Genomic DNA, 17,324 nt, shown 5'->3' on the forward strand with positions numbered 1-17,324 from the left:
TGGCTGTAGGCACTCACTGTTGGACCTCTCTCCTAGACACCTCCGTACATATTGACGATTTGATGTTTTTGATTTGGCTCCCTCACTCCTGGAGACCTGTTGCCACTGATTTTCAGTCCAGTTGAAAATCAGTTTCCTTAAAATTTTTAAGCACACACTGCACAGCATATTGGCCACACAGAAAGGCCCCGTCCAGATGATGGAGTCAACCTTAGGACCTTCTTGCTGTGAGGCAACAGTGCTAACCACCGCGCCGCCCACATATAATCCCATTATCAAGAAATAACCACAACACGAACCAGTACTGCACAAAACCCTCATAAAGAAACCCATCACAAGGTATGCAGTCACAAAAATCTCAAGTGAGAAGACAGATTGGAGTGGTTGGCTTAAAAAAATAACATCTTTATTATTGTGTAGTTGGGATGTACATTTTTTTAAAATCTTAACCCACAACACCAACTTCAAGCTAATATTGTGTTCTTTGTTTCTGTTTTGCATGTTTAATGCTCTGATGTGTTCTCCACAGAAATGAGTGAAAGCATGTGAGTGTATTTCACTGAAGGCCCGTGTGTGGAATCATCATTTACATAAAACATCAGTTTCAGCTGACACTGTACAAGCAGATACAGTACACCACATAGCTAAGGAAAGCTATTACACCAGCCAGCCCTACAAAATGAAATGGCTACTTGTTTACCATTAAAAATGAACGACCCAGTCCTTTAATCTATTACTGAATCAGCACTTTAAAAATAGTAAGCTGTTGTCCGAGTAGGTTTGCAGCCTACAAATTGCACATTATCACTGAATACAGCTTCACATCCGATGATGATTGCACGTTACAGTTGCATATCAAAAACATGGAGCGGAAAAAAAAAAAAAAATCACAGGGTTAATACTTCAAGACACATCACAGTAACTTTCAGTGTTAGTGCTACTGCTGCGCAAAATCAACACAATGAAACCACACTGAGTACAGTAACAGGCAGACAGGAATCTGCTGTGTGAGCCAAGCGTTTAACTCCCTGCTGTGCAAGACAATACTTTGATTCATAAATAATTTGGAACAGCGATGCCGAGGGCCCCGCTGAACACTGAGGCCCGGACACTCGCAAGTTCCTCAAAAAAATATGCTTAAACAAGGGGTAACAGAGAAATGTGTGCGTGTGTATGGCGCTGGTGGAGGAGGAGGGAGGAGACACATTAACCTGCTGGTCACCAGTGTGAGGAGGTTGTGCACATTTGGAAAGGTGGGGAAAAAAAAGGAAGAAAAAGGAGGAAGGGGAAAGGTCCAGCTTTCAGCATCACCGGGTTCCAGCCAGCAGAGGTATCAGAGATGAGGAGGGACGGTCTGCAAGGCGTCTTCAGCCGTACGTTGGACGTTCACGTTCTGGAAGAAGGAATGCAGCAGCGTCAGTGTCCTGAGTGAATATGCATCAACACAAGCCCACTTTTATCACAAGTCACCAAAACAAGGACTCTTCTTTTACTGGGGTGAAAAAAACAAGAAAGCCTCTTTTTCTCTCTGTCAGTGGATGTTAATGCTTTTGTCTGCTGCTGCTGCGACTTCTTCCATCAGTTTTCCATCCACGACTTTTTGCATTTCTTTTGCCCAAGGCACCATCTGGAGAGCCCCATCACCATGACAGTCACTGGCGTGAGCAGACTGCCAAGTAATTGGTGTCTGGAAGTTGGTAACTACATGTTTCTCTAAACCTCACAGCAGCACCTGAGACTAACCTAAAATGCTTGTTACTACTTTTTCTTTACTTTAAATGTGATTTTTTAAAATTTCCTCTTATTTTGTTTAATTTTAATCAGAGAGCCTTGTTAAGTCAGTGCAGACAGAAATCTGTGACTGGCACAGTGAGCGTTTTGTTTAGCTGTTTGCTATTCACCCCAGAGGAGTCTTTGCATATGAATGACCAGGAGAAATCTCAGTCTCCTGGTTTGCACTGCACTGAACGTTTCATGTGTACACAGAAGAAGATACGAAGGAAATTCCAGCGTTTGTTTGATCTCCCTCTGATATCAGTAAGAAACACCCAAGTCAGCGTTCTACACCCATTTTAAGTCTTTGACAATTCATTAATATCAAACAGTGAAGCAGATTCATGCCATGCTTTCTAAAATGAAGCACAAAAAGAGTGTGATAAAGATACATGATATGGAAGTGTAGTTTATTTAAAAACAGTCAACAGAAATAGCTTCCTCTTAGTTCTGATCAGTGACGTGAAAAAACACTGTGAGAGTCTTCACATTGTTTCACAAGAAAAGTGTAATTTCATATTTCCAGCATTTTCATTAGACAGTGTTAGGACATCTTAACAAATTAAACAGGAGCTTATGTGCAAGAGTTTATGTGCAAATATAGAGAAACTGCACCACTTGGCTACGTCACAAAGCGCTAACCTTAAGAGTTTTCTGACTGCTATCTACAAACATATAAAGTGATGGCACACCGTTAAAAGTTAACGTGGTTAAAAATCAGTTCAACAGACAGAATCAAATAAACAACGTGTTCACTGACTGCACTTCAGAAGGTGCTGGAGTGTCACTGTTTCACAGTCGGGAGTACAGCATCAGTTCAACAACACCTTCATTTGATTGTTTTGTTTTTTTATTCATTCTCCAAAAATAGGAGAATGAGCTTGTCACAAGGTCCGTGACAGGATTAATAAATGAAAAATTACAAACTGGATTCCAGTCGATTACCACCATCATCACGTCTTATTATTACAAGAGAAGGAAGAACAGAAGACATGAAGAGTGGAAAGAGACTCAGTCAGGGATTTTTTTTTCCTGAAGGTACACTGTGCATCTGAAGGGTTCTGTGTGGGTAATGAAGGACTAAAGGAGGGGGGAGGGTTGGGGGTGTTGGGAGGGGAGGGTACTGCCTCACTGGTGAGATGGCACTGTTAGCAAAGCTTCCTCTGACATCCGCGACACGTCTACGTTCTGTTTGATAAAAAAAACAGACAAAAAGGAGGAGGGATCAAAACACAAGGGAGACATGAAATCCACTGGGCACACACCATGTCAACGACTTGGAATAATGCATCACGTTTAAGGTTTCAACGTTTTTTTGCCCCCACATGGATTTATTTTTCCACTTGTGTGACAGCATCAAGAAGAAATGAAAACCACTGTATGCACATATTTATGGTTTTGCCAATCTAGTTCAAAAGTTAAAAAATAAAATAATGTAAGTGCTCAACCACAAAACACATGCAGAGCATAAAACATTCACTGTTGTAGTATTTGTTATGCAGAATTCATCGCTGTTCAGTATCAACTCCTGTTAGAAAAAATAATAATAATAAAACAGTTAAAATGGTCCACTTGGAGGACTATTTACCTAAAGGAAATGAGGGAGAATGTGAAGAGCAGTTAGTCAGTGTTTCATTAATCTGTAACCAGAGATGGGCAGTAACGCGTAATCTGATTACTTTTTTCAAGTAACGAGTAAAGGGATTACTATTGCAAAAACGGTAATTAGATTACCGTTACTTTCCCGCAAGCACGCTGCGTTACTGCGTTACTAAAACCGTGATTTTTTTGCGAGAATGTCTCATGACAATGACGTAAGCGAGTATGACGTTCGTGGCAACAGCTGTGTGCAGATCAACAATGGATCATATATCGAGTGCCGGAGAGAGTATGAGCGTGCAGCGTTTAAAGAGTGGAAGTACTGACCTTACTTTGAGTTTGATTCCATAAAAAGTGACAAAAACATAGGTGTCCGTTGTGCGTGGGAAGAAAACTTCTTTTTACAGCGAAAAAAAAAAAAAAAAAAAAAAAAAAACCCTAAACAAGCACCGAGTACGATGTAATGGGAAATTCACAGAAACTCGCGGTTTCTTCAACTGACCGCTGCGGCACACCTGCACCAGGGTAAACCTCTGCCTACGCCACTCCTGCTATACAGGTGAAAATAGAGCAACAGGACCGCTAGTCTTTGATTTTATTTATTTTCTGCTGTGTTTTACTTGCATCTATTTGAAAGAGTGAGTGTAAACACAAAAAATATTTTATTTTATGTGCTGGAATGTGCAGAAAATAGGTTTAACTGTTAAACTAATTTCTTCCAGTCAGAGAATGGTGCATATAATTTAATTTTTGCTTGATGCATAAAGTTAAAAGATTAAAACTGATAAAACAAGTTAAAAAAAGAGACTTTTCCATTTGATTACATTTTGTATGATGGATTATGTAGAAAAAGTAGAATTGGGCCGAAAGATCTATTTCTTTATCACCTCTTCAGGTTGTAAATCATGTTTTTAAAAAGTAACTAAGTAACTAAGTAATTAATTACCATTGAGAATAAGTAATCAGTAAAGTAACGGGATTACTTTTTTGGGGAAGTAATCAGTAATTAGTTACTGATTACTTTTTTCAAATAACTTGACCAACACTGTCTGTAACCAACACAGGATCTGCCAAACGAGCCAGCTCTGCATCGATTATGAAAGCATGGAAATCAGAAAGGAGCACCACAGTGAGCGACCTTACCTGTGAGAAAGCAGGCTCTGCTGTATGTGTCTGTTTAATGTGTGCGTGTGTGTGTCATGCTACCCACCGCTGGCCTCTCTCTGTGCGTGTTCACTGCATCCACGTTTAGGCTGATGGACTCCACTTTACAGCCTAAGCGTGCAGAAAGAAGGTTTGTTTGATTAGTTTATGTGGCAGCAGATGTATATTCAGTTTGTACATTGCACATTGGCACGACAGCGGACCTACCGTAGGCCACCGGTGTCAGCTTCAGCACCGTGTGTAGTGGGCACTTCAGATATGGAAGCTCCTCTGTATGGAAAGATGAGTTCATTAGAGCACCACCGTATAAGTACACACAGTGCTTTTCACATATTTACATTCTTTTCATAGTGGGAGCAGGTACTCGTGCATGTGCATGCTAAAGGAGTGACATGCGCACTTTTTAAAATGAATTAATAAAAGATGTGATTCATCAGGTAGTAAACAAGTATTTTGTGATGAATAAAGAATGGGTCCAAATCAGTTCTCTCTGCTTTCTTTGGGGCCATCGTGGTTCAAAGAGTTGGCAGTTCATCCTGTAACCGGAAGGTTGCCGGTTCGAGCCCCGGCTCGGACAGCCTCGGTCGTTGTGTCCTTGGGCAAGACACTTCACCTACCACCTACTGCTGATGGCGCGATATGGCAGCCTCGCTTCTGTCAGTCTGCCCCAGGACAGCTGTGGCTACAACTGTAGCTTGCCTCCACCAGTGTGTGAATGTGAGAATGAATGAATAGTGGAATTGTAAAGCGCTTTGAGGGCCCCGAAAAGCGCTATATAAATCCAATCCATTATTATTATTTTCTAGCAGATGGACTCCAACTCCATGTTCTTGGACCTGCAGTTTAGTTTGTGCCGCCTCACAACAAAGACTGCTGTCACAGGCTGCACTCATGAGAGGTTGCTAATGATATCGTGAACTATCTGGCTAACAGCAAGGTAACTTTCAAAATAACAGCGTCTGCTAGTAAACTCATCATGGATCGTTATTTTGGAGGGGTGAAAAAACCCATTAATCACTAAATACAATATGGCAGTTTTTAATACCCCTCAAGTACAGTGTGAGTGTGAGACAGTGACACAGTGAAGAATTCTGAAGTGGAGGAATTATTGAAATAAAGGATAAACAGAAATGAGGTCAGTCAGCCACGTACGTCTCCAACTGCTCACTTGAAAAATGAGCTTTATGCAAAACATGTCAGCGCACAAACCTCTCATCCAGCATCTTAGTTAAAAAGACTCTAACCCAACCAAGAAGGTCTGTGAGGTGCACAAAAGTTAGTCTGGCATGTGAAGCTGTGGAAGCAGCCGGGGACCGGACATGCACAATAATTCATCTATCACTCTGCCTTCAATAGATGTGAAAATGAAACTGAGCAGATAGCTCCAGGATCTACGTGATCTACAATAAAAATCGTTGTGTGTGTTTTACACTAAAATGTGTTTCCTAAAATTATTTTTCTCTTACACCTCTCAGGTTTCTTGACATTTCAGTTTGAAAACTGACCTGCTGTTTTGTCCAGAAAGTATGCCAACAGGCAGCGCAGGACAGCTTGATGACAGATGACCAGCACGTTCTCCTGCCGCTCCAGCTCCATGATGACGGGCTCCAACCGCTGCACCAGGTCCTCATAGGACTGAGTGGCACAAAACAACGGAAAAGGCAATCGTGCGAATCCCCAAAACAATATAAAAAACTGAATGTGTAAAATAAGACTTCCACTTGACATTGACACATCCTGCAGAGTAATTAATTCACAGGTGAACAGGATGACATCTGAGCAAATGGAAAATCCATACAGGCTGTGTGGACTAACATAGGCTTTAACGGCATTTCCGAAAGCATGATGTCACCGCCCGACTGGGCAACCAGCTAATGCCCATATCCATCTTCCTGTTACAGATTAATGGAGAGGTAATGGAATGAACTAAAGGTGAGAAAGGACCAGCAGGCACCTCACACCACCTGATCACATATATCTGACACACACACACACACACACACACACACACACACACACACACACACACACACACACACACACACACACACACACACACACACAGACTAACGCTGAAGCCTTTGTTTACTGTGATCTAGTGTTAAGCCGATACTGTCTGAGAAGCTGAAGCTCATTAGCACAGAGTAGGCTGCCAGAAGCCATTAAGATAAAATTAGATCATGTTTGTGGTTATCAGAAAGAAAAAGAGCACTTCATTATACCCACAAAGGAAAATCCTGCCTGCATTAGCAATGTTCCACATGTTAAAAAATAACCACTGACCTCTCCTTTTGGATAGCGATAGCGATATTTGTCCTGGTCTCTTAGTGCAAACTCCAGAGGGTAGTTTTTTTGGATCTCCTCATACATCAACTCCTCACACACACCCTAAAATGCACATACGGGTTCAACTTCAACACAGAAGCACAAATAGGTAGTCAACAGTGATGTGCAGAAGCCAAGAGAGCACCACCTACAGCATCAATCTCATTCAGGACCTTCCACTGTTCATAGGGCACATTGAGGGCTTCGGCTGTCTGGATGGTTCTCTTCATCTGACTAGTCCATACCTTGAGGTCGCTAATGTTTTGCTCCTGGATGAAGTGGCTCAGCTTCTTAGCAAACTGGAGAAAGAAAAACAAAACCTTTATTTATTTTCACAATAGCTCATGCAGTCAGGAGGAAGACAGGTAAGGGTTTGGAAGACATTTTTTCTTTGATTGTAAAGTTTCGTTGTACCTCCTTCCCTCTAATCGTCAGACCCGAGTCTCCTCCGATACGACCCTTGACGTTTAGCTCGCTCTCCCCGTGGCGGCACAGGTAGATGGAGCGGGGTGTGATGTGGATGTTCATGAGGTAGTAGACAATCCGGCTCTGGATGTGGTCTAACACTCTATTGACCAAGTACCGCTGACCAACGTCCATGATTTTAATGTAGGACAGATCTCTGAGGGGAGAACACAGATAAAATACAATAAGAAAATGTGTTTTTTAAGCCGGTTACTCCCATAGTTTTGCAATGGGGACACACACACCATCACCAGGTTCCACCTCACCTGTCCAGAACCTCATCCAGTGTCTCGTACGAGTTTTCATAGCACTTAATCCGCTTCATGAAATCTTCCACTGCTTCTTCTGTGTTGCAGTTGGTGTAGTCCGGGCTACCCAGTTTCACTTGCTAAAGTAGAGCAACAGCAGAGGAGTGAGCCCTGCATCTTCTAACGAGTCAAAACAGTGCCAACAAACACAGACACTCACCACTATGTTTTCCTGTATGACATCTGGGTCTTCACACACAGACTCCACAAAGAACACCTGAAGGAAGACAGAAGACAGAGTCAGTGTGACCGCCAGCAAAACCCGAACCCTCACTTTGAGCCCGCCAGGTTACCTTAAAGCCATTCTGCTCCGCAAACTCCAGGATGGTCTCCCTTCTTTCTCGGGTAGTGTTTGTTGCATCGAACACCTGTAGTAACACACACATTATATGAGCTTTTTTAGCACTGCACCCCGTATCTGAGCTGAAGAAAATATCTCAGCCTGTGTGATAATTAACACATGACCCACCGCAACCTGGCCTCCGTCTTCTGTGAGGTACTCCCGCACATCGTTCAATGCCGCTGAAGCACACTTTCTGTGAAAATCACAGACAATCGGCCATAAAATGTTACATAATTAGTGATTAAATAACTTGTTAAGGTAGCATGATGCCAAAAGCACCCTTACCTTCTGATCTTTAACCCCTCCTCGTTGTCCGGACGGAAGAACTCAAAGGACTTGTAGATCTTTACAAACTCTCTTCTGTACTGTCCAACATTAAACTCTAAAGAGAAAAAAAATGGAGGCAAAAGCTATTTATTTTAATTGCACTCAAAACACTCTCACTGGTGCTTCTGCTCTTGTGCATAATTTTACTAAAATCTGACACACTCTGTTCAACTCTATGGCACATGTACCTCTGGTGGGCACTCCGATCCAGTTGAGATAGCGGGTCAGCTTCTTGGAGATGTAGGTCTTCCCTCTGGCAGGTAGGCCCACGGTAACAATGAGTGTGGGACAGTTGGTCATACATACTGAAATGAAAGAGATCAAGGAAGCTTCAGTCCGCAGCTGATCCCTTACAATACGAAAGTCAAATTTAAAAACACACAGTTACTCAATCAAGACTGTCAACAACCAGGTTTGGGGATAGATTGGGAGACTGGCTCCAAAATGCTATCTTTCATATTACACAATTTATAAAGATATAATTTGAACGTTAGATTGGCATTATCAGAATGTGTGTGCCTGCGTGGTGCTGATATCGTTCATCTTGATAAAGTCTCACCACCCTGACAACGTGGAGTGATAGACAGAAGTATAACAGAGGTCACAGTTGCTGTAAGATGTGTAGGGGGTCTTGTGAAACAGCACTTTTACTGCAACAGACATCTGGAGAAAGCCAGCACACTGAGCCACTGCGTACACAGGTGACTGGGCCAGAGAGCAGCCAACCACTGGCCACATGCTCATTATTTTAAACTCCGCTCATTCCAATAATCCTCTCCGAGTCAGGCCACAGTGAGGAGACCCTGACCGTGCTGCGGCGCGCTGGTAAAACTCAGCAGCACAGCCACACGGCGAATGAGCCGCGTGACTGCGGGGATACAATTCCTGTTTACAACCGGCGGTCGCCACAGAGGGTCATCCCTCGTACCAGTCCTTTCTCCTCGATACGAGCAGCCTTCATGTGCGGCGAGCATCATGTGAGTCCTTACATAAGCGTGCGAACCAGATGGCTGCTGCAGCAGAGAGACGTCTGACCTCTGTGAACTGTACTCCCCGCGGTAACGGCAGCTACTGCCACACAGATATTAATGCATACTGACCCAGCGCTCATTATTCACGGCGGACTGGAAGCCTCTACACACGCGCTCACGCGCACGCGGAAGAGAAAAAAGGGTTCCGGAGAAACTGTGAAGCACAACCATTGATACTCATATGACCACAAACGTTATATATTCAAGCTAACTGTTGTCGCCACGTCATACGCACCCTTCCTTTGACAAATGTGTTTTTCAGGAAGGCCGTTTTTATACGGCATCCAAATCTTCTTCAGGGGGTTTTGCGTGAGCTCCCGCGGATTTGTCGCTGCTTTGTCCTCCATTCCGTCTTGCGGTGAGGTGGAGGTTGCCGCGGCGGCAGCAGGAACACGGGGCTTCTTCCCGTGATGCTGCTCTGAAGTCGACCGGTGCTTCATCCGCGTTGGTGTGGCGGGATGGAGACGGCACGAGCGTTCTTTTCTCTCTTTCTCTGTGCCACTTGTCACGTGACCTGATCTGCCGATACCAACAACCGGCAGTTGGACGTAATGATCACAGCACAGGCGCAAAACAATTTTGTGATTAAACGTAAGTTTTATATGTTTTGCGCAACCACAAAACACAATCGTTGCATAATTACACCGATTACCCCATAACAAATAATTACGGGGCCAGTATTGCTGATATCAATATTGTTAACCTATAAAAGCAGCGTATTTAACAGGAAGCAGGGTGTCATGATTTATGACATGCATCACGATCAGTTTGCAAATTATGAACACGCTTTAATGACAATTAAATCACTGTGACGTTTACTCTCCACAATGACACACCTTTCAGCTTCTCGTGTATTTTGAAACTCCAAAACGCTTTGAGTCAACTTCTGTTGTTTTGACACCCCCCCCCGTGCATCACCTGGCCTCCCCCCAAACCCGACAACCACATCACACTGTGCTATAGGCGAGAAGTAAAATGGATGTGACAGTGAACACAAAAAGGTTCAGGGACTTTTATAGTGCAGTATTTGAGGTCTATTTTTTCATTTCCACAAAATAAATAAATAAATAAATAGATAAATAAATCAGTGCGCTACATACTGAACCTAGAGGATAGAAACTAGTGTAAATCCTACTGCCCTAGTTTCAATCCAGCACCAATAGCAGCATTGACATTTGCATTGTCCCACCTCTAAATAACAGTTTTAAGCTCAAAAATATTTCTGGCTGGTCTTGATTTTAATGGTCCTCTTATAATGGTCCTCAGCAGCATCTCATTGGCTTAAAGTGCTCACAGTGACACTGGGTCACTGTTGTACCAACCAACCTCTCCTAAGCTTTACATAACGAAGGGCTGCTTTGACATTCTGCCATAAAACATTTTGATACAGTTTTGAATTCATTGTTTTTTCAGTAATTGCAAGGCACAGAGGCACAGAGACAGCCAACCACTGTGCTTCACAGTTGGTACTAAAGTTTGGCATCTGCCTTGCTCCACAACTTCAGCTTTCTTGTCATCATTTTTGTCGTCTACAGCATGTCCCAAAAGCAGTGCGTAACATCAGCGGAGGGAAAACTTAGACTTTGTTTCCATTGGTTTCTTTCATAGCATGCTTTCTCCAATACTCATTAATTAATACATTTATTAATAAGTGATAATTATACTTTCAGTAACAGGCCTTGTATGGTAACTGACTTCAGGAAGCCATCCCCCCGTCCTGCACCAACAGTAGTACATGGTGCAGCAACTGAACGGGTGGATAGTTTTAAGTAATTAGGGGTTGTTCTTGATAAGGTTCTGTCCTTTGAGTCACATTTTGATGCTACAGTGAAAAAGGTCCAATAACGACCGTACTTTTTAAGGAGATTCTGAAATGATGACCCTTTTTTATAAAAGTTTTATTGGATGTATTTTAATGTTTTGTATCATTGCTTGGCATGGTAATTTGTCTTTGACCAATAAGACCAGACTTAGTAACCTTAGTAACCAAGAGACATAGAGTGCCTTTTATACCTGCTGCTATTGTGATGATTAATAACACTAAACCATAAGCATTGTTGCCATCACTACTGGACATTGGACTTTGTTGATGATAACATTTGGGCTGTTCTCTCTGGGCTGTTTTGAGTGTGTGTGTGTGTGTGTGTGTGTGTGTGTGTGTGTGTGTGTGTGTGTGTGTGTGTGTGTGTGTGTGTGTGTTGTTTCATGTGTGGACATACTGCAAATCAATTTCCCACTGGGGACAATAAGGTTACCATTGAACCATTGAACACTGTATACTACCTTTTCTCTAAACTATATACTTTGTTGCCTATTTCAGGAGTACATGCGATGCCCCCAGTGTAAACTTTACAGGACACTCACTCCTCAAGAGTGGATCACCAGCTATCGATCCTACGTGCTGCACAATAATATTCAATACTTAGTATTTACTGTTATATTCACATAGATCATCGCGATGATGTTGTTTATTATGTTGCTCTCTTTTTTTTTGCTTGTTTTCTCTTTTTTCTTTCTCAACAGGTGATCCAGGTGATTGATATATGTATTTTTTTTTGTCTTTTTGTTTTGTTGGGGTTTTTTTGCCCTTTATCACCGTTCCTCTTCCCCGCTGTTTTTCTTTCCCTACCTCTCTTTCTTTCTCCCTTTTCTTTCCCTCAGTCATGTCTGTCCCGTGTGTAGCAAGTGAAAATAAAATAAAATAAACAATAACAGCAAAGGTGAATCAAATAGACCAATACGGCAAGGCCGGGATGGTCCATTTGGTAAAGTAAATCTACTGGGCATCTTTCTTTGCCTTTAGACAATAATTCTGATGCAAAAGAACCAAACGGGACAGACGGAAGAAAAAAAAAAGAGTGGATCACCAGTCTTGAATTTTCTCTAGTTGTATAGTTTGCCTTATTGTGGACTAATCGATGCCCAGGTCTTTAGAAAAGCTTAATAACAATTTGACAAAGATCCTGTAAAAGCTATCACAACAGAAGCATGCTTTACACAACTAGTATTTCTTGAGAAGAGCAGACCTTGTCAGCACAAATTTTGTTTGCTTGTATTTAAATGGAGAGCAGCCTAACTCACATTTCCAGGTTTACATCCTTAACTGGAATGCTTGAATCCAAGGTAGCTTTTGGAAAAGTCATACCCCAGAGGTCCGAGTTACATGGTGAGTGCGTTCATAAAGGTCAAGTGATCACGTGTTGTTTATTTACTCTAGTTGTGTTGGTTTATAAATGAGATTTAGATGAAGGTCAGAACCCATTTTATAAGCAATCAATGCTGAAAAGACTAATTACAAATGCTTACTTTTAGCTGAAAGGTCATAAACCGATGTATAATGCTTAAAACAAACAATAAGAAAAAACGTATGTACTGTATGATGATTAGGAGACTCAACAATATGTGTTATCACATAAAACCATATCATGTTTGTATTTCAAATGCACTCAGCGGAGTACTGATAAACAACACATTTCCTAGACATCAGGTATGTAAAAGTCATGCTGTCTTCCTTTCTTTCTTCTTCTTCTTTTAAGGTTTTGAACTTCTACATAAACTCACTAATGAAAACCTAAAAGTTCTACTTTAAATGGACCTCAATAGCCCTTTGTAGCCAAATAGGTGCTTTCACTTTTATCCATTCCTCTCATCACTGTCCAACCTGGCAACCACATTTTCAGCATAGTTCTTTCCACCTTTAACCTTTGACCTGATTCACAGAAGTCTAGTCAGCAGGAAAAACACTTTGTGTGTGTCTTTAGGAAAGACGTTTTCGTTTTAATTGAGTACAGGGGTTTGGTGTTTCCCGATTCAAATGTATGTGTCTGTAAAATGTAATAAAATAACAGTAAATAGTCCTGAAGCAGCAACTAGCCTGGTCATGGCCAAGAGATAGCCACGACTAGTTGCTGCTCCTGACTCCTCCTGACTCTTGAAAGTGTGGAGCAACAAGATGACACTGTTGCTGTGACCTATTATGTGGGATTATACACCACAGCACTGCTTTGAGTTTCGACTCATTAGTCATAGTCAGAGTCCACTTATTCTATTTTCATACTCACAAACAGACCTGTCCAAAAACCATAGTTTTTGCACTACATCAAACGTAAAGTGAAAAATATCTGCTTTTCTTTCACATTTTATATGGCAAACAACTTTTTTCCCCACATGCTCACACGCTTCACTCCACTCCCTGACAATGTCCATGAGATGGCAGTATTGCACTCCATCTGTCCTCATCTGTAAGTCTGCAGTCTATCAGTATATTAAACTTTGCTACTGGAATCAAACTCACCAGCCTGAAAACACATCTCACTGGTGACTAATTTTTGCAAGTCCAATTTTGTCATATATGCACAATAATATGTTAGGTCATGTGCTCTTCATCTCAGGTGAACAGAGTAAAGCAGTTGGGGGAGTGCAAATCCCCTGCAGTGGACACAGAACTTAGCACACCACACAGGCACTAAACATAAAAACTAAACACAGAAAGCTTCACAAAGGCAGAACTTATGCAGACCTGATCAGACCTGTATAAAAAGTTTACATCACTGCACTGGTGTACCTAATATGTTTTTCAAAGCTCTTTACACTCTTATGTGTTATAATCAGAGGTGGGTAGTCACTAATTACATTTACTCGTTTAAATATACCTGAGTACTTTGGAAAAAAATTCTTTTAGGAGTAGCTTTACTGCACTGTGCTTTTTAATTTTACTTGAGTAATATTATTATGAAGCTTTGCTACTCTTACTTGAGAAACATTTCTCGCTACTCTACTCAGTGTAACTTCACTGCATGAATAATAAACACATTTTAATCAAAAATGCATGAGACACTGACACAAACCTACAGTTTATGTCAAGTCGTTGTTGTTTTTTGATTTTCAGTCTTTCAAATACCAACATTTGCACTAAACTTTATATTTGTGTCTGTTTGATTATCTCATTTTTAAACATTAAATCAGATGTTATGATCAGTTACACAGTACTAAAGTAGCATTTCTTTTAAACTAAATTCTTTTTTACTGGTACTCGAGTAATTTCTTGAACGGCTACTTTTACTTTTACTTGAGTAAAACTATGTTGAGGTAGTGCTACTATTACTTGAGTACAATTTTTTTGGCTAACCTACCCACCTCTCGTTATAGTTATACTATTTTGGAGCACAGAGTCGATCGTGATGGGGTAGCAACAGGGCCCTTGACCTAAATATGCTCTGATGGAGGTTTTCTAATTAAATAGGCCCTACACGCTCAAATTCCCTGTCTGCTAGTAGACTATAATATATGTCAGGTTCATCAGGTCCACGAAGAAATGGCACAGTAACTCGTGATTTATTTTTATATTTTCAGCTGTCAAATAAACATGCTGCAGTGCAAAAAGTTTTGACAGAAACCGCAAAACTGCGTAAAAGTCAGCTAGAGAACATCAGATGAAGGATATTTGTTTAAAGTTGTACACGGCCTATGAGAAATCAGCCACTGACAATCCTCCACTGACACTCCTGCTTGGCAGGAGGTTCTCGCACATTTTTCAGTGTCGTCTTAAAAAGCTCCACTGGAGAACATGAACAGGAAACGGAGCTGAGCCGGGCTCCTCCTCCTCCTCCCAGCAGCTGTCAGGCTCTGATTGCAGCTAACCGCCTGTAGCCTGTAACATACTGGACAAGTCATTTCCTAACATAGTAGTGGACATTAACATTACACTTGGTAGTAAAGTCGGCATTGGCCGTACAGGGAGTGTGAGGGAGCCCGAAGCTTATTACGATCGAGGATGAAGCAGACACGGGCGTCAGGCTGCGGTTACATCGCAGCGGCATCTGATCAGTCACAACAAACAGCCATAAAACGCAAACCATCAGCCTCTCCAGCAGCACCACAGGAATCAGTGTAGGACCATGACAGCAATCACAGCCCGATGATGGCACACACCAATAACCTGGAAGATGTGTCGCACGCACGCGCCCAAATCGTAACATTGTCGTTTTGTTATTTTTTTTTAAAATTTATTTTATTCTAGCAGCAGCTCTAAAACACCCGCCCGGCTGTAGCTGTGAAGCTGCTGCTGTTCCAAATAAGTCTGCCAACTATTTAAGAGAAAAACCCAGAGACTGTCGCCAGCTGCCGTTATGTAGGGTAAAGGTGAAAGCGCCAGCACACCAACAGGCATCGACTCTTGTTTACGTCTTTAAGGGCTGCCCCTCGCCGTCCTACGCTGTCTGTCTGTTAAAGGAGAACAATTCAAAGTGCTGAACGAACGGATCCGAGGAGCGTGGAAATCGACGCCTCTTACCCGCTCTGTCCTGGTTCTGCGAGAGCTTGGACCTGCTGGAGCAGCCTCTCATCATGGGAGTCCGTCTGATGGAGCGCAGTGCCTGGCGGTGTGTACGTGCGTCCAACAGCAGCCAGCGCCACTGATGCTCACTGTACACACCCCCGATGTGCGCGCGCGCGTGTACGTATGCGGGAACCTGGAGTCAGGAGGACGGCTTTCGACAAAAATGGGTATAATGAAAGAGCGGCCTACCTGCCTTATGACCCTCCTACACCCCACCCACGTTTAGACTGTCCGGAACGTCTTTACCAGCCCAACCCTTACAGGCAGAGCAAAAGAAGAAGGACTGGATTGGCAGCCAACTTTGACAGGGATGTGATATTTCATTCAAAACAAACAACACAAAACAAAACAAAAATACCTGCACAGCATAAACTCAAACCTATATATATCATGAACCGGATTGGGAAATATCCATAAACGCGCAGTACGTTGGTTTGGTTTGCAGGTCTTCAGTGGGATCATGGTTTAAAGCCAGTCTCGCGACCAGGCGATGACCTTTTTTTATTAAGTTCCACAGTCATATATATGAGGGGAAGCCGACTTTCCCAGGTCTGACTTGTGTTGGACTTGCACAGGCCCATGCACTCAGAAATCACTGTACTCTTGAGTCAGATTCTCTAAGCTACAGTTAACTATAATATTACCATGGGCTTGTTGTTACTATAAAGTATGGTTATAACCAAACTGTATGGCTTAATTTCACTTACAGTAAAATTGATTTTCTAATTAAAAAAATACTATCAGTAAAACTGATTCTCAATCCAGCTCAGGGGGTACAGCGTCTGCACCTCTGGGACCACAACACTGCAGCTTATTGGGGCTTCACCTCATCTGCTTTCACGTGACACTTTTGGCTTATAAAATGCACAGTTCAAGAAAGAATCATTCAATTACACAGGCCTCCATAGTTCATACCATAACAATAAAAACTCAAAAATCATCCAGTGTATGCTGAATGTGCTCTAAAATTTCTTTATCCTACGTAGCCATATAGAATATTCTGCTCAAATAATACTAAAAAAAACTGAACCATGTCACTTATTTACTGCTGAATGTGAAAGCCAAATCCTTTTTTAAAAAAAGTTTAAAAGCTTTCCAGAAGCTGTCATACTTGCAGAACTTGTTCTCTGTAGCGCAGGAAGACTGCTCCTCCTTGCCTTGACGTAACTCAGCCAATACTGGTGGGGCCTGTTGTTTACAGTTCTGTTGCGTTTAATTGGACAATACACACAGGAAGACTCCTGGTATAAAATAGTTTTCGGAGAGTTATTGCACCTGTGACGGAAAGAATGGAAGAAAGACTACAAAATATGATGTGTGCAGTATGATCAGTGCAAGATGAATCACACCAAACGGTGTGATTCATCTTGCACATCTTGCACATCTTGCAACGGCAGTAAAGAATTCTCCGATCTTCCATACAATGCTATGAAACGAAGCACACATGCACTGAGCTACCAAGCACTGTGACCCTCTGGAGATAATATAAGCATCATGTGACATGCCTGTGAGGACTTGAGGCTATTTTGGTGGCAATGATGATACCCTTAACTATAATAGTGATGGTGAGACTAATTGTCGAGCAGGAGCCTGCAAATGCAGATCTGTGAATAAAGAATAAAGACAGCCTCGCATACAAACACACAGAAAAA

General features: G+C 42.1%; 1 protein-coding gene across 4 annotated transcripts; it reads right to left on the minus strand.

The window, feature by feature from the left end:
- Positions 1-375: 375 nt before the first annotated feature.
- Positions 376-15,778, minus strand: pfkfb4a (6-phosphofructo-2-kinase/fructose-2,6-biphosphatase 4a). 4 transcript variants are annotated; one of them, XM_040002963.1, is made up of 14 exons: positions 15,628-15,776; positions 8,493-8,609; positions 8,263-8,359; positions 8,104-8,170; positions 7,928-8,002; positions 7,795-7,851; positions 7,593-7,714; positions 7,276-7,483; positions 7,014-7,160; positions 6,820-6,924; positions 6,042-6,171; positions 4,744-4,806; positions 4,583-4,647; positions 376-1,393 (listed from the first exon to the last, which is right to left on the minus strand). In XM_040002963.1, exons 1-14 carry the CDS (start codon positions 15,680-15,682, stop codon positions 1,334-1,336), a joined length of 1,368 nt encoding a protein of 455 aa, XP_039858897.1. In that variant the 5' UTR covers positions 15,683-15,776; the 3' UTR covers positions 376-1,333. The 4 variants fall into 4 exon arrangements, with proteins under 4 accessions (XP_039858897.1, XP_039858895.1, XP_039858898.1 ...); XM_040002961.1 differs by lacking the exon at positions 15,628-15,776 and adding an exon at positions 9,571-11,478; XM_040002964.1 differs by lacking the exon at positions 376-1,393 and adding an exon at positions 1,792-2,961 and having other exon boundaries at positions 15,628-15,778.
- Positions 15,779-17,324: the final 1,546 nt, after the last annotated feature.

Source organism: Simochromis diagramma, unplaced genomic scaffold (assembly GCF_900408965.1).
Source record: "Simochromis diagramma unplaced genomic scaffold, fSimDia1.1 OVJJ01000646.1, whole genome shotgun sequence".
Taxonomy (NCBI): domain Eukaryota; kingdom Metazoa; phylum Chordata; class Actinopteri; order Cichliformes; family Cichlidae; genus Simochromis; species Simochromis diagramma.

What these genes read in the sequence shown, in the direction of transcription:
- pfkfb4a (XM_040002961.1), bottom strand. Translation starts at nt 9,775, where the DNA reads ATGAAGCACCGGTCGACTTCAGAGCAGCATCACGGGAAGAAGCCCCGT. An exon ending in TGACGATTAGAGGGAAGGAG is followed by an intron (nt 7,161 to 7,275) that starts GTACAACGAAAC and finishes TTCTTTCTCCAG; the next exon opens with TTTGCTAAGAAGCTGAGCCA. An exon ending in GCTGACACCGGTGGCCTACG is followed by an intron (nt 4,648 to 4,743) that starts GTAGGTCCGCTG and finishes CTGCACGCTTAG; the next exon opens with GCTGTAAAGTGGAGTCCATC.